This window comes from Amblyomma maculatum, chromosome 1 (assembly GCF_055883805.1).
Source record: "Amblyomma maculatum isolate TAMU_Amacu chromosome 1, ASM5588380v1, whole genome shotgun sequence".
NCBI lineage: Eukaryota > Metazoa > Arthropoda > Arachnida > Ixodida > Ixodidae > Amblyomma > Amblyomma maculatum.
This window is the reverse complement of record NC_139344.1, coordinates 313,496,933-313,520,553: the sequence shown is the minus strand read 5'-3', so window position 1 is coordinate 313,520,553 and position 23,621 is coordinate 313,496,933. Positions and strand designations below refer to the sequence as shown.

The following is a 23,621-nucleotide window of genomic DNA, read 5'->3' as shown; positions in this document are numbered from 1 at the left end:
CAAAGTAGCAACGTATATAGGTTTGACCTCATTTGCTCCTCAGAACACCCCCTTGAGCGCTCAAGACAAGTGTGACGGCTCTGAAGTCCTTTTCCATAGCTGATTTTTGCACTTCTTGAGGTCAACAACACCAACATACACAAAGTGCGAAGTGCAGCGATCCGAGTGCTGAGCAGCTGATCTGCCAAGCAGAGTTTTTCGATAAGACGACAGGTTTTCCCTCTGAATTTAATCCTAGCGCCAGCGGAAATAATCTGAGCGCCGACTGATATAATCTAAGCGCCATGCAATATAATTCGAGTGTAAAGTATTTAATCATAGCGCAAGCATATTTAATCCAAGCGCCAACTCGAATAATGTCCGTGCCAACCAATTTAATCCGAGTGCCAACGCAATTAATGCAAGCGCCAGCGAATTTAATCCGGGTGCCAACCAATTTAATCCACATGTGGAAAATGAATGTGGTGGAGGGCTTCAAAGCATGAAACATGAATTCCAGAAATAAATAGAAATTGAGATCACATTCCAGACCATGCGACGAGTAAGCGAAGCGTTAGCTTATGGGATGAATTTCGTCAATATTATGACAAACACACAATCTTGGCACTGAAATACTGTAGGGTCCCAGAGCTGTGGCTTACTGGCTCTATATTCCAAGAAGACAATTTATCCCACAAATGTGCGCACTGCTGATTACAGAATATATACAGAATTAAAATGTCTTCGATGAAACACAAATATTTTATCACACAATTAAAAAACGTTTTAATCAACCGTATCTAATTTAGCTATATGTAATTTCACCAGCCGAACATTACACAGCCAATGCCAAAAAGTTCCAAAGCAGACGGCAAGTTTTCCGCCTTCGTTTGCTCGGTGCCGAATTGTCTGTTTTTGCGCTATGCTAGGAGAATGGATGAAAGCACGGACACGTGAATTCACTATTAGAAATAGGTGTACTTTCTTTTGCAAGAAATAGAAATGTTTTCTCAAGAGCATAAAACAAAAACAGCTAGAAACGCAGAAGACAAGAGATTTCAAAGCAGGCGGCAATCTTCGCGCCTCCGTTGTGTGTGTCGCGTTGTCGTCTGCATTTGCACGACGGAGTAGAGCCGGACGGTGGTGGTGCGTACTCGTATACTATAGGCAGGTGGTGGTCTGCGTGTTTTCATTAATTTTACATGAACTTTAAAGCGCATTATTTTCTTCCGTGGAAGCTGATGAGCAGTGCCCTGACGGGCACCGAAAACGGGGTCCGCCGTTCATGCCTCCAGGTGCACCAAGAAGAAAGAACAGCAAAGTCTCCGAGCATGACAGGGCCAGAATTCTCGAAGTGTCGAGGCGTGGAGGAGATGTGAAAAAAATTGGCAGACACGCTGGGCATCAATTTAAAGACGGCGAGATCCATTGCAGCGAGCGATAGAGAAGCGTTGAAGAAAGCCGGAACATCGAAGAAATTCGGAAATGAGGTAGTAACGGCTCTAAAGAATATTGTGGATAACAACCCTGCTTTCACGCTAAAGCAAATAAAGCAATCAGTGGAAGAAGAATTGCCGGGAATCGCCATCAGCACAAGTAGCATTGATCGTCTACTGGATTCGCACGGTTACGCTATGAAGTTGATGACTCAGAGGCCGACTGACCGCAACAGAGACGACGTGAAATGTAGCCTCAAAACATACGCGCAATGGCTGCAGTGTGAAGGACCTCACTTGTGCAGGTTTTACATCGATGAGACTAACTATAACATATGGTGTTCAAGGAGCTTCGGCCATGCAGTGAAGGGACAGCCTGCGGTGCAGACGACGACTGGCACCAAAGGAGCAAACCTTAACATTCTCGCCTGCATGTCCGCAAATGGTGTCATTCATTGGACGGCCGTAGACAAGGGTCACTGGGTCGTTTTCAATGAATTTTTGAGCGACATATCAGCCCGTGTCGAAAGTGAAGAACCTCGTTCTGAAGTGCTTTTTATTTTGGACAACGCTCCAGCTCACAGCCGTGCGGAACAGGCAAGCCTGGCCAGTCAGACGCACTCGATCAAGCGGCTGCCTCCTTACAGTCCCTTTTTCAACCCTATAGAGGAAGTCTTTTCGAAGTTCAAGTCGGAAGTCAAAGCTTTCCTCAGACAGCGGAGAGACCTGGAGCTAATAACTCCTCCCGGAATAACTAAAAAGGACCATCGGCGCAGTTTGTTGTGCGACGCTGCCCGACACTCTATGCAGCAAATACAAAGGGTAGAGTGTGCTGCTTTTGACCGCCATAACTTTTCTTTTATACGGGCACCTTTGCATGAAGACGATATGTAAAACTTTCTGAGATAGACCTGCCTAATGTCTCCTAGAAAATAAAATTCCATTTCAGTCAGCTACTTCTGTGCTTGTACGTGTTTATAGTTTGTTGGCAACCTATGCTGCTAGGATTGCCGCCCAGGGAAATTAAGTACTGCTATCTAAGGTGACGGTAGTGAGAAGCCACACACAAGTTCAGTTCAGTTCAGTCGTTCAGTCGTGTCCGACTCTTCGTGACCCTATGGACCATGTCACGCCACGCTTTCCGGTCTCTCACTATCTTAATAACATCACATAACTTCATCTGCAGTGCCTCAAGGATGCCATCTAACCATCGCGTTCGCTGCCTACCCCTTCTCCGGCGACCCTCAACCTTTCCCAACATCAAATCTTTCTCCAGCGACTCCTCTCTTCTCATCAGATTACCAAAGTAGCTGAGCTTTAACTTTAGAATTTGACCCTCCAATGAGCAGGCAGGGTTTATGGTCGACAATATCGACTGATTTGATCTTCTGGCAGTCCAAGGAACTCTCAAGAGTCTTCGCCAGCACCACAATTCAAACGCGCCAATTCTTCGGCGGTCAGCCTTTTTCACAGTCCAACTCTCGCATCCATACATCACAACTGGAAAGACCATAGCACGAGTTATACGAATCTTGGTTGGCAGACTAATGTCTCTGCTCTTTACTAGGCGGTCAAGGCTAACCATTGCTCTCTTTCCCACAAACACTAACATTAATGTTCTCGAAATCTTCAACGCATGGCTGTTCGGTTTATATTTTCTAAATATCGCATAACTGACTCACCATCTACCCTAATGCTTAAATATAACATGCAGTCCCTTGAATCTCGGCGCAGAATACAAAGGCTAAAATTCCACTTTCTACTAAAAAATAACAAATTATCTATGGCTCCTGATTGGTATCTTAAAGCGGAATCGTCTAGGGCAACAAGAAATACGCACACCGAATCACCAACACCTTACTTTGCCAGAACTAACACCTTCAAATTTTCTTTTTTTCCCGCGCACAATAACCGAATGGAATAACCTCCCATTATCTTAACCTCAGGATTTTGATTCCTTAGAACAGGCCGTGCACTGATTTGCTGTTTTTCTACATCTTGCTTGTACTTGTGTAAATCTTATTATAACGATTTAGCACTTCATGCTTTTGTGTTTACTTTTAGAATTGTTGCCCCTTCTGCCAGGACCCTTCATTGGGTCTGCAGTATGACCAAATAAATAAATAAATAAATAAATAAATAAATAAATAAATAAATAAATAAATAAATAAATAAATAAATAAATAAATAAATAAATAAATAAATAAATAAATAAATAAATAAATAAATAAATAAATAAATAAATAAATAAATAAATGATCTTTTCTCTGCCACACAATAAGATGTGTCACACGGTGTGAAAATATTTTTTATGTTAACAGTGCCACGTGTCCTTCCTTTCTTCTTTCCTGTGCGCGCGTCCGGGGCGAAACCTTTTTAATTCCCATGCGTTGGCGAAATAAAATCAGTTGTGAATGCAGTGATTGTCCGTGTTGTGTGTGTTTTGCCTTCCTTTGTGTTGGTCATTTTCGCGCTGCAGTTATGTGGAAACAAGGTAACTAACTTGGCCATAAGCTCGTTTTACTTTGCCGAATGCGCTTTCGGGTTTGGCTTCACGCACGCTTCCTGTTATGGGATTGTTAGGGCCGAGCCCCAAGACGTCTATGCCCTGGTCACCAACGTGCCCTGAGAAGGGCGCGGGATGAGGCGCCCAGAAAGGAGACTGTACGCATTGCTAGCGGGAGACAAACTGGCCCTCCTCGCTGTACGCGGGGAGAGCGTTTATTCACTATTTCCCTTCCCGCTTCCTCCCCCACGCTGACCGGCTCGGCTGCCGTAGAGAAAACGCTCTGGCGGGGACACATGGGAGGGATCATCACACTTCCCCTGATCGCGGTTTCCGCGTATCGGATGCAATGTGCCATCTCCCACTAGCGCCGAAATCCCGGGAAGAGCCACGCATGTGTTTCCCCGTGTACGGGCTACACCTGCTCTCAATTGTCCCCCACCCCACCCTTCTTGTCAGAAATTTCAAGAGTGGGTAAGCAGGGGGTCAGCACCCTAGCCCCTCACCACCCCCACAGCGCATAATGTTTTTAACAGGCGTCTTGACGACGAGCTTCTCGTTCTTTTTTTTTTTTTTTTTTTTCGCTACTAGAGGTGGAGGGCGCTCGAGGGCGAGAGAAGTACGCGCTCTGGACCGAGGCTACTGGGTTCAGCGATAAAAGGGAAAATATTCTTTCTTCCACATTCTTTCTGCGAGCGTTCGCGTGAGGACGCAGTAAATGATTGTTTAGGAATCTATCGAACCCATATTACGCAGCGTTTTCACACATTGGCGGCTAAGACCACGAGTGCCTGCTTATCGGTACTCCATGGTGTAAGCTTTGATGCCGAGCATTGCTTCTGTACTGATGGGTTTCGCTACACGGTTTCAGTGCAAGATTACGTTCTAATGGGGCATGGCGGTGTTTTAACAGCCTATAAATGTGTATTCAATTTGGCCTGCCTGCTAGTGTTTGGGAGAGCAATAAACGCATGCGTCGAAGGCGACAAGAATTGTAAGTACCGAAAGCTTCCCTCAACAGATGTGAAATAAGTTGTATTTTAACAGCGATGAGAATAACACTGTTCGGGATGAAATAATGTTTATAATGCGCAGGCATTACTTCGCTATGCTCACAGATTTCTGTCTGCAGACCGCGCCCGCAGAAGGTGTCCGCAAAATTGTGTCGGCCGCAGTTGCGAGTAATTGTGAAGTAATAGAGGTTAATGGTTGGTGTCAATCAATAGAGGGTGACGTAATGTTGTGTCCAAAAAAATAATTGGTCCAATAAGTGAATTAGGTAATTGATTAGTTGCAAAAGTGTCTAAAAGTAAAGGCGAAAATGGTCTCATTAGCCAGTGGCTTGGCGCCTCATTTGAATGTAATAAATACTAAAATAGTTATTTAAATCAGTCAATTAGGGTGACGTCAAGATGCATCAAGTACTAAATAGTTAATTAAATCAGTTAAGGTGACGTCAAATATGTGACGTCACGCAACCTGAAGCCGAGCCAAAGAAATGGCATAGGAAGGGATTGACGCGCAATTTGAAAGTGCCAAAGACTAAATAGTTAATTAACCAGTCAATCAGGGTGACGTAAAGGATGTGACGTCACGCAACCTGAATTAGAGCCAAAAAAGGGCATAGTAACGGATTGGTGTGCAATTAGAAAGTGCCAAAGACGTTAATTTAGTGAGTCAGTTAGGGGGACGTCAAGATGTGAAGTCACGCAACCGGAAGTAGAGCCAAAAAAGGGCATAGTAGCGGATTCGCGCGCAATTTGAAAGTACCAAAGACTAAAATGGGTAAACAAGAACTTAATGAATGTAACGTCAAAGATGTGACGTCACGTAACCGGAAGTAGAAACAAAAAGGACTGCGCATTGTAAGGAATTAGCTCGTAATTTGAGTGTATCAAAGACTAAAATCATTAAGTCAGTCCACTAGGGTGACGTCAAGGGTGTGACCTCACGCAACTGGAAGTAGAGACTTTTTGTCTCTAATTCCTTTAGGAAGGGATTGGCGCGCAACGAAACAGTTAGAAAAAAAAATACAACCCACATTCAAAAACAGCGAAAAGGAAAAAAAAAAAAGCATCTGTGCTTTCGCATTACTCCAATGCAGATTCTGCAGTGCTCTTAAATTTTTCTTTTATTTGCACGGCGTGATAAGACGAGAAAAAGTAGTGAAGGCTGGCCGCATATATTATCCAGATAGTGGCTGCTCAAGCTATTAAATTTACTCCATATTTTATGTGCTGTTATCAGAATAAAGTGATGTAATTACTCCCTCCGCATTTAACGTCATGCATACTAGCAATACACACCTGATTTCTTTTAGTGCAAAACTATAGGCTTGATCTTTAATCCGCACCTCTTTATTTTTGTCTGTTTCAAAATATTGTTTTCAGTTTTCCTGTGTGAGTAAACCTTCTTCAGTGAATCTACTTCGATCGGCCTAATCCCCTTCCCCCGCTTCTCTTTCCGTACCCATCTTTTCCCAACCCTCGCCAACGCGAGAAGAGAAAGGTGCAGGGGGGAGGGGGGGGGAGGCGTCGTCAAGAGGGGTTGTCGGCATTGGGACAGAGACCAAGTGATTCTAAAAGAGGGACTCGAAGTCCGGGGTGGCAGCGCATTTGCAATAAAAAATGGAAATAGCGGCCTGGGTTTCCAAAGCTTCTTGAGTTCTAATTAAAGTGCATTACTATTACTTGTTTCGCGCACACCCTAAGCCTGGTGGGCCGCCATCTTAGTCCTCAGATTTTGTGTGGCATGCTTTTTCAGGGAACTCGGATGAGGTAAAATGACAATTAGTAGACCGTATTGCATGGTTAGGAGCATTAGGTTTCTGTTTTTTTTTTCCCCCGGTCCCTCTTGGGGCCACCAAACGAGCTTTGGCAGAGCAGGCATGACGTTTACCATCATGTCTCTGTCACCCCTGTCCCTCTCTCTACACGGAATCACCTTTTTGCTGATCCGATTAATCCGTTTGGCATTACAAACATTCGTCAATGTTGGAACTGACAACTTTATGCTGATTCGCGAACTCAGCTTTAGTAGCCAAATGGCCTAGCTGCTAGCTTTTTTTACCTTCTGTTTCCAACTAAATTATTTTACGAATTCATATTGCCTATTGGAGTGAAATTTATAGAACGAGTGCACTCTGCTGTATCCACATGTTCTTCGCAGAGCTTTGCGCGGAGTGGGCGAACCGCCTCGAGCATGACATGGCAGTTTTTAGATTATACTAAATGTAGGTAAAGTCGTTCACTTTCGCCCTTGTGAAATTTAATGAAGTCTTTATATCCTTCTTAAGGTAAATGATCTGCATTTATATTTTTGCACTGAGGTTATTTTGACTTCCCCAAACGCTATTCACCTCTTGGTCTTGCTCTCTTGTGCCAATCGACGTACTCCGAATGCGTAGTTCGCGCTTAGTTCAAAAACTGACCTTTTTCCGATCCAGTCCTGCGGCCGTCAGGCTAAGCTCGTTTGGCGGGAAGGGTTACCAGGACTACCTCGCATATTTTCTGCACAAATTTGTTCACAATATTGGGGTGAACTCTGTTTCCGCTTACAGACGCGTGAGTCATCTGTGGACACACCCTGAATCACCTCCTCCCACTGTTAACCCAATACAACAATAAGACACTGACAAACCCGGACGTGTTTCCGCACTGGAGGGCAGGAGGAGACAATAATATTCGTGTGCATCGATTCATCCAGCCATCCTTCCGAGGGCCTAGAATATGCTTACGCCGCACACAATTATTGTTCACTAGTTTGTCGCGTCGATGAAGTAAGGGACGTTGTTTCGTGGAAAAAAGCGCGGACCAATCCCCTCGTTCTATTTTCGCATGACATCCTGGCAAAATAGGCGCCTGAAGAGTCGTCCAACATGCGCAGAACGTTACTGGAAATGCATCCGTTGAAATGCAGTGTTATTGCTTCGCATATGCAGCTTATGCCGAGCGAGATAGGAGCGAGCCTGCGAACTATTACTTATTTTTATGACCTAGGGGGAGCACGGCATATAATAATAATAATAATAGTAATAATAATAATAATAATAATAATAATAATAATAATAATAATAATAATAATAATAATAATAATAATAATAATAATAATAATAATAATAATAATCAATCGATCAATCTTTATTTAATGAGCGCAGGAACAACCTTGTGGTCTCCGTGCAACAGCACAACTAAAAAAAATGCACATACAAGCTTTACACACAGACAGAATCCAAAAGAAGAAACAAAAACACATGAAATGAAATTGAGACAAAAAGATTGTCAGATAGAAAGAAATCAGTGAGCAGAACGTCTTGTATACACGGTGTAAGAATTGGAGAGCACATCACTAAGAAAAAAAACGATAGATAGAGAAAAAAACAAAACAAATAACTGTCATTGAGTATAGTAATATAGAAATATTGTCACGTAGAGATGACAAGACTCTTGATTGGGCTGACTTGCGCCCTCAAAAGAACTAAGCAACTTGGCTGCGGCGATAGCAACAAAGGTGCTCGTCGATCGTCGAACACATAATGCCCTTCACACTCGTCAACGCTCAATTTAAAGGCTGCTCAGAACAATCTAGGTAACGTCTCAAACTGCTACTAGCACAACCTGGGACATTGTAGAAACATACGCGAGTGATCGTAATCTTCGAGACAAATCTCGGTGCATCTTTCGCGACAAAGAAAATGATAACGCGTCGTATCGCGACAACGAGCATGAACAAACACGGGATACAGAATTGATACGCGTCCCAGAATCACAGTGATAAGGCCGCGTGCCAGCGGCTGTTAAAAAATAACAAATACAGTTTTGAAGGTTTCGCGGCAATATACATAAACTAAACAACCATTCCAGGCGCAACAAGTGTGTGGTACCTAACACACAGGCTAGAAATACAGGGAAATACAATAAAGAAATAGAATTGAACGCGAACAGTAACACTCGAATTTAAAGATTAAAGTTAAAATATAAATAAGAATTGGATAAAAAGCAGTTCAAGATACAAACAGCATTGAACAGGAGAAAAAGCAATGAGTGAAGTAAATACAATATTTAGGCTAGAAAGTGGAAGCTATAAGTACTGTTTAGAATACAACGGTAAGAACATCCAATATAAACGAACAGAGCGAGTTAAGATATCAAGGTGAGGAAGAAAAGAGTTAAACAACCACTGCAATCTGTCCTGAGGGGAATGAGAATGAAGAGACGCAGAAACTTGAAATGGTCTGAATTCCCTCATGCTCTTTCGCGGAACGCGCAGTAGGATGTACTGTAAAAGCTGAGGGCACATAATGTAGACATGAAGGAGTTTGTACAAAAACATCATATCTATCTGACACGACGGCAGTTAAGAGAAGAAAGATTCAGTTGGGTGCTCCTGGTGGAGCGAGAGGAGGAAGTTGCGCAAAAAAAAAAACGATATCGAAATGTCCGTAAATTTTTTGTTGTACTCTGTAAACATTGTCCAAGTTCGTTTTGCAAGTGCCATTCCAAACAACCGACGCATACTACAAGAGCGGCAAGCATATCAACAAGTACAGCTTTAAGAACGGAAGTGGAGTACGGAACTCTCTCGAAAGTCTGCAAACGAATCCAAGTGTGCGCATAGCCCGCTGAGCAATGCGTTTAGTATGAGAGGAATAATAATAATAATAATAATCAATCAATCAATCAATCAATACTTATTTAATGAGCGCAGAAACAACCATATGGTCTTCGTGCTGCAGCACAAATAAAAAAAAATTAATGAAAAAAAAAAAAACGAAAATGCGCATACAAGTTTTACACACACAAAGGTAGAACACAAAAGAAGAAATAAATAACAAATGAAATGAAAATGAGACGAAAAGGGTCACGGAAAGAAAGAAATCAATGAGTAGCACGTCTTATATGCACAGTGAGAGAATTATTATTATTATTATTATTATTATTATTATTATTATTATTATTATTATTATTATTATTATTATTATTATTATTATTATTATTATTATTATTATTACTATTATTATTATTATTATTGGGCCCTGAAACAGGACAAAAACAAAGAGGAGGGGGGAGGGGTGCTCGTTGCTATTGGAAGTTCTCTGCAGTGTGTTCGACGTTACGATCTGGAAACTGTTGATGAATGTGTATGGCTTGAGCTCACTTTAAATGGACATGAAAAACCTTTACTTGCAGCTTTCTACATTCCTCCGAGTCTTCCTCCTCGAGCCTATGATGATGTCCTGCTCTCAATCGAACATGTTATAACTCGTCATAGCAAACACAAACTTCACATTTTAGGCGATTTTAATACTTCTGGTATCAACTGGAACTCATTTAATTCTCACAATAATCATTATATAATAAGTAAATGTAGCATGCTACTTGATTTTGTAGCCTTTAACTCTTTACAGCAACACAATTTCATTGAAAACTGCTGTGGTAATATTCTCGATATCTGTCTATCGAATTTAGAAAGTGTTCGCGTCTCGAGTTCCGACATACCACTTACGCGCTGTGACAAATTTCACCCTCCACTTCTTGTGACTACTTCTGTCTCTGCCTCACCTTCTACTAATTTAGATCGGGTGGGGAATTCGCCGTTTCCTGTATGCTCGTGGTGACTATGTCGGTCTCTTCAATTTCTTCTCTTTTGCCGACTGGTCCCTTTTAAATGACATTAGTGATGCCGACGGACAAGTCAGTCGCTTCATTTAAGTAGTTCTTGATGGTATGCATCAGTACTATACCTCTGCATACTCCTATCCGTAGGAAGTTTCCTTTCTCGTTTTTCAGAGAACTGAGGGCGTTAAAACTTCAAGAACGGGCCCGTCCGAAACGCCCCGGGTTTGACAATTGAGCAGATGAGTTTCGCCACTTGCGTTCTCTTTGCAAACGCTTATACAAGCGGGACCATGACTCTTATCTTGAGTCTTTAGAGAGGAGTGCCACTAATCCTCCTAGTCAGTTCTGGCGGTACGTTCGCAAGCGTTCCATTAAATTGAATTCCAGCATCAGCTTAGTTGACTATCAGGGGTCAGAAATTTGGGATGTTGCCGACAGTTTTGCCCAACATTTTTCCTCTGTATACAAACCTCCACACTGCGACTCCGTATGCCTCCCATCTGGTGCGCCATATAATTCCTTTCTCTTTAACGAGAAGTTAATAACTGCGAATCTTAAGCGTCTGAGACCATCTTTGTCTCCTGGACCTGATGGCATTCCATTCGCCATAATAAAAGCCTTCAATTGTATCTTTGTACCAGTACTGACTGCTATATTTAATAGCTGTTTGAAAAATGCTGCCTCTGCTCGCGTGTGGAAAAAAGCACACGTCTTTCCTGTCTTCAAGTCAGGAAACAAATGTTTCTAATTATCGTCCGATTTCTCTTCTATGTGCATCCTCTAAGCTTTTCGAATTAGCTTTGCATAATGTACTTTCCTTCAATCTCAAACATGTCATCATACCGAATCAACATGGCTTCATATCGGGTCGCTCTACTTCACCCAAGTACCTAGTCCCGTTTGTGACATATGCCTCTGCAGCAGTCCTTCAGAGAGGTCAGGTTGACACTGTGTACTGTGATTTGAGCAAAGCTTTCGACGTTGTTACTCACTCATTACTACTTGAAAAGCTTTTACTCTCTGGTGTCGAAGCCTCAATCGTAGCCCTCCTACGTAACAATCTCCTTGATGGCTCCTGCTTTGTCAGCGTCAATTTACAGACTTCCTTCGTTTATCCTGCAACCAGTGGAGTTCCTCAAGGTTCTGTATTAGGCAGGATCAGCTTTCGCACCTCTTCACGATAGGCCTCTGGTTCGACATCGTGAAAGGAGAGAAGGGGGGTGGGACGGGGGGCGACGTCTTAACCGCAGTACGTCTCTCCTTTCACTAGGCGCGCGCCGCCACCACCCCTGCCCCCATCCCTGCCTTTTTACTGTTTTTTATTCCTTTTCTAACCACACTACTTCTTACCCTGATCGTCGGGGGTGCGAGGAGAATTTCGGAACGCCAGCGAGGACCTTGCCGCGTTACTCTAAGTCTTCAAGCCGAAACCAACTGTGTGTTAGACTGATCCTTTTCTGCTAGTGGTGTTAAATCATGATTAGAAACCCAAATACATTTCTGCACCGGTTGCAATTTCTAAAAACAGCCGGCTGTTGTGTGAAGACCGCATTTGCCATCAGCATGCAGATTCAGTGCATACGATAACCCATGATAAGCAGTGCTTAGCCAAACAATTAGAAGATGACAGGTATATTTATTCACCTGCCATGCGTCTAAGCTAAAAGCTGCAAGAGACGTGTTAAAGTTAAATTGGTTCACAGGAAGGGAAAGGCGCAGTAACTGTCACACTTGCTCTGTGGACACCCGAACCGCGCCGTAGGGGAAGGGAGGAAGGTGGGAATGAAAGTGGAAAGAGAGAAAGAGGAGCCGTAGTGGAGGGCTACGGAGTAATTTCGACCACCTGGGGATCTTTAACGTGCGCTGACATCGCACAGCACACGACGCCTCTTCGTTTCGCCTCCATCGAAACGCAGCCGCCGCGGTCGGGTTCGAACCCGGGAACTCCGGCACAGTAGTCGGGCGTCTTACCACTGCACCACCCCGGCGGGGCATAAGAGACGTGTCACAAATCGCATTTTTGTTTTCAGCTGCACATATGGTTCTTGGTCGTTGCAAGATATAAGAACAAAGCGAAATAGGGCATGCAGATGTGAAGCTTACTCGTCGCATGGTCTGGAATGTGATCTCAATTTCTATTTATTTCTGGAATTCATGTTTCATGCTTTGGAGCCCTCCACCACATTCATTTTCCACATGTGGATTAAATTGGTTGGCACCCGGATTAAATTCGCTGCCGCTTGCATTAATTGCGTTGGCACTCGGATTAAATTGGTTGGCGCGGACATTATTCGAGTTGGCGCTTGGATTAAATATTGCCGCATGGAAGACGACGCCAAAGATGATGACTGGCCCGACGAGCGCGAGCCTGGAAGAGAAGGAAGTTGGAGCGCAAGACTCGTCCAGGTTGATTATTAAACCCGTCCTATCTTTGGGTCCTCCTTGGTATTCTATCGAGACGTGACACTGGTGGAGCGCGCTGGGGTATGCATAAGACTCCTTCCGGCAGTCCACAGCGAATCCCAGACATCGACACGCCTCTACATCGCGCTAGCCGCCGCCTTCTAGGCCTAGCCCCGGAGTACAACTATCTACCAAGCGACTCTTCAAACGACCAAGTCCATCAGGTCTCCCAAGCCATGGCACATCCCAACCCTACGCCGGTGACTCTTCAGAACACCAAGGTGCCAGAGTGCTTTCGCGGGGAAGCGTTTGAAGATGTCGAGGACTGGCTTGACCAGTTTGAGCGAGTGGCCAAGATTAATCAGTGGAGCGCAGATCACAAACTTTGCCATGTTTATTTTGCCCTTCAGGATAATGCTAAAACGTGGTTTGAAAACCACGAGGCCAGCTTATCCACATGGAATGACTTCCGCCGCCAGCTCGTAGACACCTTTGCGAGAACTGATCGACGCGACAATGCGCTGCGCCTGCTTGAAGTGCGTGTCCAGAAGCCGAAAGAGAGCGTGGCTATGTTTGCGGAAGACATGGCTCGCCTTTTTCGCCGTGCCGACCTTGATATGAGTGAGCCAAAGAAGTTACGGCATCTCATGCACGGTGTCAAAGAACAGGTGTTTGCCGGCTTAGTACGCAACCCACCTAAAACCGTGAGTGAGTTCATTAAGGACGCTACGGCTATAGAGCGAGCCCTCCAAGATCGGTGCCGCCAGTACAACCGACCAGCCAGCTGTGCCCCGACGACTGCGGCGGCGCTGACTGCAGCAGATCAGACCACTCTTCGAGACATGATTAGAGAAATTTTCCTTGAGGAGTTGCAGTGAATTACGGTTACGAAAGCTCAGTCGTCAGAGGCCCTCGTGCAGGCTGTAAGGAATGAAATTCGGTGCTCCCTATCACCGTCTGCCCAGTGCAACGAGTTTCATCCAGTCGACAACGCGGCAGCCATTTCCGAACCACCATACCGCGTTCCACAACCGGTCAACTACACAGCCAACATTCCTGCACCTTATCACGAGCCGCAATCTGAGAGCTACGCCGCGGTCCTACGTCGCCCCCCTCCAGACCACGCCTCACCGAGCTCACCAAGCCGTCAGGAGACGCGATTCTTCCAGGGGCCTCAGTGGGCGCCTTCCAGGCGCTCTCAATCACGCCGAACGGACATGTGGCGCAGTTATGACAGCCGGCCACTCTGTTTCTACTGCGGACAACCTGGCCACGTATATCGGTACTGCCGCTACCGCGAAGAGGGGCAGGCCTTTCCGTCTGCTTCTGCTCGCCGCCGCTTCGACGCTGACACTGCCCAAACCGAGGACGGCCTTCCGGTCAGCAGGGAAACCGAATCCCCGGGCTTCCGCCGCCGCTCCTCCCCATCGCCACAGCGTTATTCTCCGCCGATGCGTCGTGGCAATGCTGACGTTGGCGGACGGCGGTCCCCTAGCCCTCACCGGGGAAACTAACAGCCGCAACCTCGCGAAGGGAGGTTGCACACAGTCTAAAAGTGTCAAAACCCTCACCACCGCCGCAACTGCCGACAGCCCGTGCTTCTGACGCTGCCGTTAGTATTGACACTGCCGCACTACCGCCGAAAATGCCGCACCAGATGAGCAGCCCCGACGCCGAAGCTGACACCGCTGACCTTGCCGCACTTCCGCCGAAAATGCCGAAAGAGACGAGCAACCCAGATAACGTTGTTAGCGCTGACCTCGCCGTTTCCATTGATGGGCTGGAGGTACATACTCTGGTGGATACCGGGGCGGATTTTTCAATTATTAGCCAGAAACTGGCTGACACGCTGCGCAAAGTAAAAACCGAATGGACTGAGCCAGTAATAAGAAGTGCTGGGGGCCAGCTACTGGCACCGACAGGGAAGTGCACTGCCCGGATAGAAATAGGAAACGCGGTGTTTGTTGGCAGCTTCGTTATTCTCTCTGACTGTTGCAAATGGCAGCTTCGTTATTCTCTCTGATTGTTGCAAAGATCTCATCTTGGGCATGGACTTTCTGCGTCTTCATGGGGCTGTAATCAGCATTCGTGACAGCGTCGTTGCCTTCACCAACAATCATGAAGACCTTGGTTATGCGGAAGTACCACTGATGCCCTTGCGCGTCGCCAATGAGACAGTGACATTACCTCCGCGATCATGCTCTCTTGTTGAAGTGAAGTGCGACATGGCGCATACCGGCGATGGTATCGCCGAAAGGGCAGTCGCCCTGGTACTTAGCCAAGGTGTTTCTATAGCTCGAGGGCTAGTCAACTTGACCAATGGACAGACCGAAGTGCTGCTGACAAACTTCAGCGACTAGCGTCAGCAAATTCCGAAAGGCACAACTGTGGCCTTTTTCGACAGCCTCCCAAATGCGCAGCACTGCTTCTCACTGCAACAGGAAGGATCAATGTGCAAGACGCCCGTAACCATCGTCGATGTGAGTCCAAATTTGTCTTCTTCAGAACGGGACCGTCTTTTGGATCTCATAGATCAATTTCGAGACTGCTTTGCTTCCGAATCGCGGATCGGCCAAACGCCTTTGACAAAACATCGAATCATCACGGATGACTCGATTCGCCCGATTCGACAAAGTCCTTACCGTGTAGCTCCGAAAGAACGCGCAGCCATTCAGCGCCAGGTGGCCGAAATGCTTAGAGACGACGTTATCCAGCCGTCACAGAGCCCCTGGGCTTCCCCCGTGGTACTTGTTAAAAAGAAGGACGGCAGCTTACGATTTTGCATAGATTACCGTAAGCTCAACCAAGTAACTAACCCTGTACCCTGTTCCTCGTATCGACGATTCCCTTGATCGCCTACGAAATGCACGTTACTTCTCATCAATGGACTTGAAAAGTGGATATTGGCAGATAGAAGTAGGTGAGAGGGATCGGGAGAAGACAGCATTCGTCACTCCCGACGGATTGTACGAGTTTAAGGTCCTTCCGTTCGGTTTATGCTCAGCACCAGCAACATTTCAGAGGTTGATGGATACTGTGCTCTCGGGACTTAAGTGGCAAACATGCCTGGCGTATCTTGACGACGTGATTGTGTTTTCGGCCACATTTGAAGAGCATCTACGCCGTCTGCTAGCTGTATTTCAGGCCATACGATCTGCTGGCCTCACACTAAAACCCGAGAAGTGCCACTTCGGGTACGAGGAGCTGCAATTCTTAGGTCACGTCGTTAGCCAAGAAGGTGTCCGGCCTGATCCTGAAAAGCTCTCCGCAGTCGCCAAGTTCCCGACACCTACGGACAAAAAGACATTGCGGCGTTTCCTGGGTCTTTGCGCCTATTACCGCCGGTTTATTGCTGGTTTCTCACGAATTGCCTGGCCATTAACTTCGCTGACGCGTGACAACGCTGTCTTTCACTGGGGTGAAGAACAGGAACAAGCGTTTAATGAGCTGCGGAGACGTTTACAGACACCACCTGTCCTGGCGCACTTTGATGACGACGCCCCTACACTGCTTCATACGGATGCCAGCAACGTGGGCTTAGGTGCTGTGCTGGTGCAGCGCCAGGATGGTGTGGAAAAAGTAATTGCTTACGCCAGCAGGACCCTATCTAAAGCAGAAGCGAACTACTCGGCAACCGAAAAAGAATGCCTTGCAGTGGTATGGGCGGTTATGAAGTTCTGCCCTTATTTGTACGCTCGCCCCTTTCAAGTCGTTAGCGACCATCACTCGCTCTGTTGGCTGACGAATCTAAAGGACCCTTCAGGGAGACTCGCGCGTTGGAGCCTTCGATTACAAGAATTCGACATGGCAGTTATTTACTAATCTGGAAAAAAGCACACGGATGCTGACTGCCTTTCGCGAGCGCCGGTCGAACCTTCCACTATGACCGATGAAGACACTGCGTTTTTAGGTGTCATAGATGACGCAACGCTTTCCCAACAGCAGCGGGAAGACCAGGAATTGCTCCCTCTTATTGATTTCTTGGAAAAACGAACTACCGTTGTGCCTAAGATTTTCACCCGACTAATCTCTTCATTCTTTATTCGCAACAACGTACTTTACAAGAAAATCTTCCGCCCTGGGGGAAACAGTCATCTACTCGTCGTCTCATCTGCTCTCCGCAGTGAATTTTTGCAAGCGTGTCACGACGAGCCAACCGCCGGTCACCTAGGCTACACCCGCACGTTGGCTAGAGTCCAGCACGGATACTACTGGCCAAAACTGCCTGCGACAGTGAAACACTATGTACGCACGTGCATAGACTGCCAGAGCCGTAAGTCACCCCCTGTAAAACCAGCTGGCCTACTCCATCCTCTTCAGGTGCCAACAACACCTTTTAAGCAAATCGGCATGGACCTCCTGGGACCATTTCCGACGTCGACAGCCGGAAATAAATGGATAATTGTCGCCACCGATTATCTAACCCGCTACGCGGAGACCAAGGCTCTGCCAAGGGGTACCGCCGCCGAAGCAGCTCGGTTCTTCGTGGAGAACATAGTCCTGAGGCATGGCGCTCCAGCGCTCATTATAACTGACCGAGGAACTGCATTTACGGCCGAACTTTTGGAGACCGTTCTCCTCCTCAGTGATACCAGTCACCGTAAAACTACAGCCTATCACCCCCAAACCAATGGGTTGACGGAACGCCTCAATAAAACCATCGCAGACATGCTTTGCATGTACGTTGACGTGAACCACAAGAATTGGGACGAAATTCTTCCCTACGTCACATTCGCCTACAATACGGCACGCCAAGACACCACTTGTATGACACCATTCAGCCTCCTTCACGGGCGACCAGTAACAACTATGCTGGATGCAATGTTGCTCCCGAATGCAAACACCGACGATCTCGATCAGGACGCCGAGGAAATCGCTCAGCGTGCAGAGGAAGCCCGCCAACTAGCGCGTGTGCGGATCAAGAATCAGCAAGAGCATGATGCGCACGACGCTACAATCATAGACGCCGACATGTCATGTACGAACCTGACGACAAAGTGTGGGTCTGGACGCCTATTCGCCGCCGTGGACTCTCCGAAAAACTATTGCGGCGATATTTCGGGCCATATGTTGTTCAGCGACGTTTAACCGACGTCACTTATGAGGTGGTGCCAGATGGGGTGTCGACCTCAAAGCGACGCCAGCAACAAGCCGACGTCGTCTACGTTGTACGCGTGAAGCCGTACAACTCGGACTGACCTTGACCTCCTACTCCCTTTTATGCTCATCGGGACGATGCTTCCTGAGGAGGGGGGCAAATGCCGCATGGAAGACGACGCCAAAGATGATGACTGGCCCCACAAGCGCGAGGCTGGAAGAGAAGGAAGTTGGAGCGCAAGACTCGTCCAGGTTGATTATTAAACCCGTCCTATCTTTGGGTCCTCCTTGGTGTTCTATCGAGACGTGACAATATGCTTGCGTTATGATTAAATACTTGGCACTCGAATTATATTGCATGGCGCTTAGATTATATCAGTCGGTGCTCAGATAATTTCCGCTGGCGCTAGGATTAAATTCAGAGGGAAAACCTGTAGTGCTTAGCGCAATGTTAAGTGGTCTGTCCCCGTGTCCTCGTTCTTTTAAGGCGAAAGCCTTTAATGGCTGATGCTGTCGTAGACAAAATGTGTCCCGCTTTTGAGGCGGCTCAGATTGGACGAGGCGGGATGACGTCATAGAGGTCTCGACCAATCAGACACCACCACAGTATGTGTGAACGTGTACCTTTATGGCCGTATGGCAATCAATGATCAATGGCTAAGGAATGGCGAATTGGTAAATTATATAACTACAACCTTTCAAACTAATTATTGATTAAGTAATTATCTGCTCAACACCTAGGTAATTATTAATGACTAATTAATTACTAATCAGTGCCAGTTGCGTAGCATAATGCGGCACACAGGCTTTCCCTTTTTACTACTCTAGTCGCTTAGTTCAGTTCAGTCGTTCAGTCGTGTCCGACTCTTCGTGATCCTATGGACCATGTCACGCCACGCTTTACGGTCTCTCACTATCTTAATAACATCACATAACTTCATCTGCAGTGCATCGAGGATGCCATCTAACCATCGCGTTCGCTGCCTACCCCTTCTCCGGCGGCGACCCTCAACCTTTCCCAACATCAAATCTTTCTCCAGCGACTCCTCTCTTCTCATCAGATGACCAAAGTAGCTGAGCTTTAACTTTAAAATTTGACCCTCCAATGAGCAGTCAGGGTTTATGGTCGACAATATCGACTGATTTGATCTTCTGGCAGTCCAAGGAACTCTCAAGAGTCTTCGCCAGCACCACAATTCAAACGCGTCAATTCTTCGGCGGTCAGCCTTTTTCACAGTCCAACTCTCGCATCCATACATCACAACTGGAAAGACCATAGCACGAGTTATATGGATCTTGGTCGCTTAATTAGGTCCCTCGTAATTATTTCTTTTCGAACCGACATTCTTGTCGTATCCTATGATTACAATTAGGCGTGCTATTTTAGCGGTCAGACGAAACACGTCGCTTCTGCTATGCGCGTATATAATCCTTTAATCCTTACAAACAGATTCGTCTAAGTTTGCGTGCGTGGATGACTGCATTTATTGCCAGTAGACGCCTTCGGCTGCGGCCGTCACAGCCGGGCAAAGTTTCGCGGGCGGTTGGCGCCGACTGCAAATGCCAAGGTTGAGCCTTCAGCCAAAAGAACAAAAGAAAGGGACGAAATGGTGGCGATGCTTTTCTGCATTGCCAGTGCAGGCGGAGACATCGACGCAACACTAGCCATTTTTTCCAGCTAGTTTCAATTTGACGTTTGGTGCGGAGATAGGATAATTTCACCTCTTGAACGTCTTGGGGTATTCCCTAAATATCTGACAAACACCATTCCCACTTCGAGTTATAGATCAATTCGCTCTCTTTCTACCATCTGATCTGCCAGCCGTCCTGGTTAGCTCAGTCGATAGAGTGACTGCTCCTGTAAGGTGGTGGTGCCGTGTTCGATTCCCGGATCAGGACGAATTTTTCTTTACCTACGAAGTTTCTGAGAAAGTTGTATAGCTTGTATTTATAGCCGTATGGCTGCGCTTGGGTGGATGACAATGAGTAATTAGTCCCTTATTAGAAATCTACTCCACCTTAGGGGATTCCCCTAAATATTTGACAAGCACCATTTCCACTTCGAGTTATCAATTATCTCTGGCCCTCCAATCTGATCTGCTAGCCGTCCTGGTTATTTCAGTCGGTAGAGCGACTGCTCCGGAAACACGGTGGTGCCAGGCTCGATCCCCGGATCAGGAGGAATTTTTCTTTGACTACGAAGTTTCTGAGAAAGCTGTATAGCATCCTTTGTAGCCGTACGGCTGCGCTAGGGTGGATGACAATGAGTAAATACTCCCTTATTAGAATCTACTCCACCTTGGGGGATTCCTTTAATATTTGACCAACTCCATTCCCACTTCGAGTTATAGATCAATTCGCTCTCGCCCTACAGCTCAGGTGGTAAAACGACTGCCCTGCAAAGGCGGTGGTGCCGGGTTCGATCCCCGGATCACGACGAATTGTTCTTCAACTAAAAAGTTTCTGAAAAAGCTGTATAGCATTCCTTTGCAGCCGTATGGCTGCGTTTGGGTGGATGCCAATGAGTAAATACTCCCTTACTAGAATCTCACTCCACCTTGGGGTATTCCCTTAAATATTTGACCGACCAACACCATTCCAACTTCGAGTTTATATCAAGTCGCTCTCGCCCTATACAATCTGATCTGCTAGCTGCCATGGTTAGCTGAGCGACTGCCCCGGGAAGGCGGTGGTGCCGGGTTCAATCCCCGAATCTGGAGAAATTTTTCTTTGACTACGAAGTTTCTGAGAAAGCTGTATAACTTTCTTTTGTAGCCGTATGGCTGCGCTTGGGTGGATGAAAATGAGTAAAACTCCCTTATTAGAAATTTACTCTACCTTATTGGATTCCCCAAAATATTTGACCAATAAATTAGTATACTGTGGTGAACTGTGTCAAATGCCTTGCGAAAGTCAAATAAGGACACCAACCTGTCCTGATTTGTCAAGACCTAGTAGTTGGAATTCATTACCTGTCGTAATTATCTAATTCACCGTGGACAGGCCCTTTCTGAAGACATGTTCCAAAGATGATAAAATGTTATCTTCAGCAAGCAATGGGTTAAGATAGCCAGAAACTATATGTTCTAATAACTTACAACGCGAAGAAGTCATTGAAATTGGTCGGTAATGAGAAATAGTTGGCTTATCGCCTTTTTTATTGATCGGTACAACACGGGCCATTCTCCAGTCTTCGGACACATCACCAGAACGTGGAGAAGCTTGAAAAATCGTGGTTAAGAACAGGGATAACTGTGCAGCGAAACGTTTCTGGAAGGCATTGGAAAGCCCGTCAGGACAGGAACATTTTTATCGGCGAGCATTTGCAGCATAGACAGAACACCATTTATTGACACAGTTGGAACATAACCACGATCTTCACAACGGACTCTAGCTGTGGTTGCCCCCTCCGTCAGAAATACACTTTGAAAATACTTGTTAATACCTTGTGGTATCGTCAGTTACAACTTCATTATTAATTCGAACTTTACTCAAGTGATCAGTTTTTCTTTTCTTTCTTTCTCTTCTTTACTGATACTGCCTGCCCAGTGAGGGCCATTACAGGAGTGGAAACACACACACACACACACACACACACACACACACACACACACACACACACACACACACACACACACACACACACACACACACACACACACACACACACGCACACGCACACGCACACGCACACGCACACGCACACACACACACACACACACACACACACACACACACACACACACACACACACACACACACACACACACACACACAAATGACAACATTCAATGACAACACATCTAATTAGGTCAAACGCGCAATACATAGTATAAGTAACAGCTGATTACAAGGATCGAAATGCATAACATACACTGCATTAGAAAAAAAAAGTCAATCTCTCTTAAAGCCATGTATTGCAAAAATACACTTGAACAAAAACGACAAAATACAATTAAAAAAAACGCACATATTTACCGCACTGCAGTCTCACAATAAAGAATACTGTCTAAATTATTCAGAAAAGCATTAAAAGAAGTGGGTCGCACTACGAAATCGGGAAGCATGTTCCATTCTTTTATCGTTCTGGGGAAGAAACTATTCTTGAATGTATCATTACGAGTTGCGGGAGGAGGAATACACATGCCGTGGCGGTGTCTATATGTTTCATTGGTATTAATTTGAAAATATTTCATCCTATTGATCTATATTTCGCTGTGGATAATAAGAAACAGAAATGTCAACCTATCACACTTGGACCTTAACTCTAAGCTAGGAAGCTCGGACATAATGAAGGCGGCTATATTTGTTGAAGATGAATCGAGCAGCTAATCTTTGAATCCTATCCAGTTTTCCTAGACTGTCTTCGCGTACTCAATTATAAGTCTAACCAGTGTTGTATAGGCCAAGTTTTTAATTTCAGGGGTAGTGTTATGTAGGTTACTCCTTAAACTCCAAAGCGCCTTGTTTGCTTTGTTACTTAATTATTTCCTCTATGTGTCTATTCCATCGCAAGTCGCTTCTGAATATTAATCCTAGATATGTGTGCTCCTCTACTCTTCGGAGCTTGCTGCCGTGGATACTGTATAGAAACTGCAGGATTTTCTTTCTTGTAATAGACATGCACACTGATTTTATAGGATTGATTACCATGTGCCAGTCATGACACCGTTTTATTATGGTCTCAAGGCGGGATTGTAATTTGATTTGATCTCTCGAAGATTCCATGGTATTATAGAGAACGCAGTCATCGGCGAATAATCTTATAGGAACAGAAACCCGATCTGGCAGATCATTACTAAAAAAGGGGGCCTAGGACACTGCCCTGAGATTGTAAGCTAGATCTACGCGTGTCTATTTCAACACACTGTTTGCGACTTTGTAGGTACGAGATGAACCACTTCGTAATGCGACCTAGTAAGTTCCAAAAGTTTTTGGGATCACCTTGGATGAATTAGGGGAGCGTCGTGTTAAAATAATAAGACTTCGCTAATTTTAACTGTGAGGCAAGTTTCTGCACTGCTTGAAACTATTGTAAGGAAGGTTTTTTTTCCTTCCTGCATCGTTTCACTTTACGTTTAATTTCACGACTTATCCAAGGATTTCAGCGTTTGCCGTGTACCTTTCTAAATGGAACAATATGTTCGGTACAGTATTTTATTGCATTCTTAAAGTGATGCCATAAACTATGCACCTCATTGCTTCAAGGGCTATCTAAGAGTGATTGCAAAGCGTCGATAACTGCATTATCATCAGCACGAACATAGTCCCGTATCGCTCTAACTGGACGCATCCCGGAAGAAACAGGCAAATCGCAACAGAAGTATAAAAGGCGATGGTCAGATATTCCATGCTCAACCTCTATCAAAAAAGGTTTGGCTAACAAAAAATAGGTCTAGAACATACGACTCTCTGGTGTATATCACGAACAGTTTGCTTAAGGTTTAGTGAAAAGGTCTAAGATATCACATGAGGCATACAAACCACACTATGGTTTATCCCAGTGGATGGCAGCGAGATTAAAATCACCGATAAGAATTAAATGTCGGCTTTGGTAATGTAGTAGACGACGAAGAGACTAGG

At 45.5% G+C, this 23,621-nt stretch overlaps 1 protein-coding gene across 1 annotated transcript; it reads left to right on the top strand.

Moving 5' to 3' along the window:
* Window positions 1-1,361: 1,361 nt before the first annotated feature.
* LOC146207140 (uncharacterized) lies at window positions 1,362-3,672 on the top strand (the record flags this gene model as incomplete). Its single annotated transcript, XM_084602982.1, has 1 exon — window positions 1,362-3,672. A coding segment is annotated over one exon (948 nt), but the record flags the coding sequence as incomplete, so codon positions are not given.
* Between the last annotated feature and the right edge of the window lie 19,949 nt (window positions 3,673-23,621).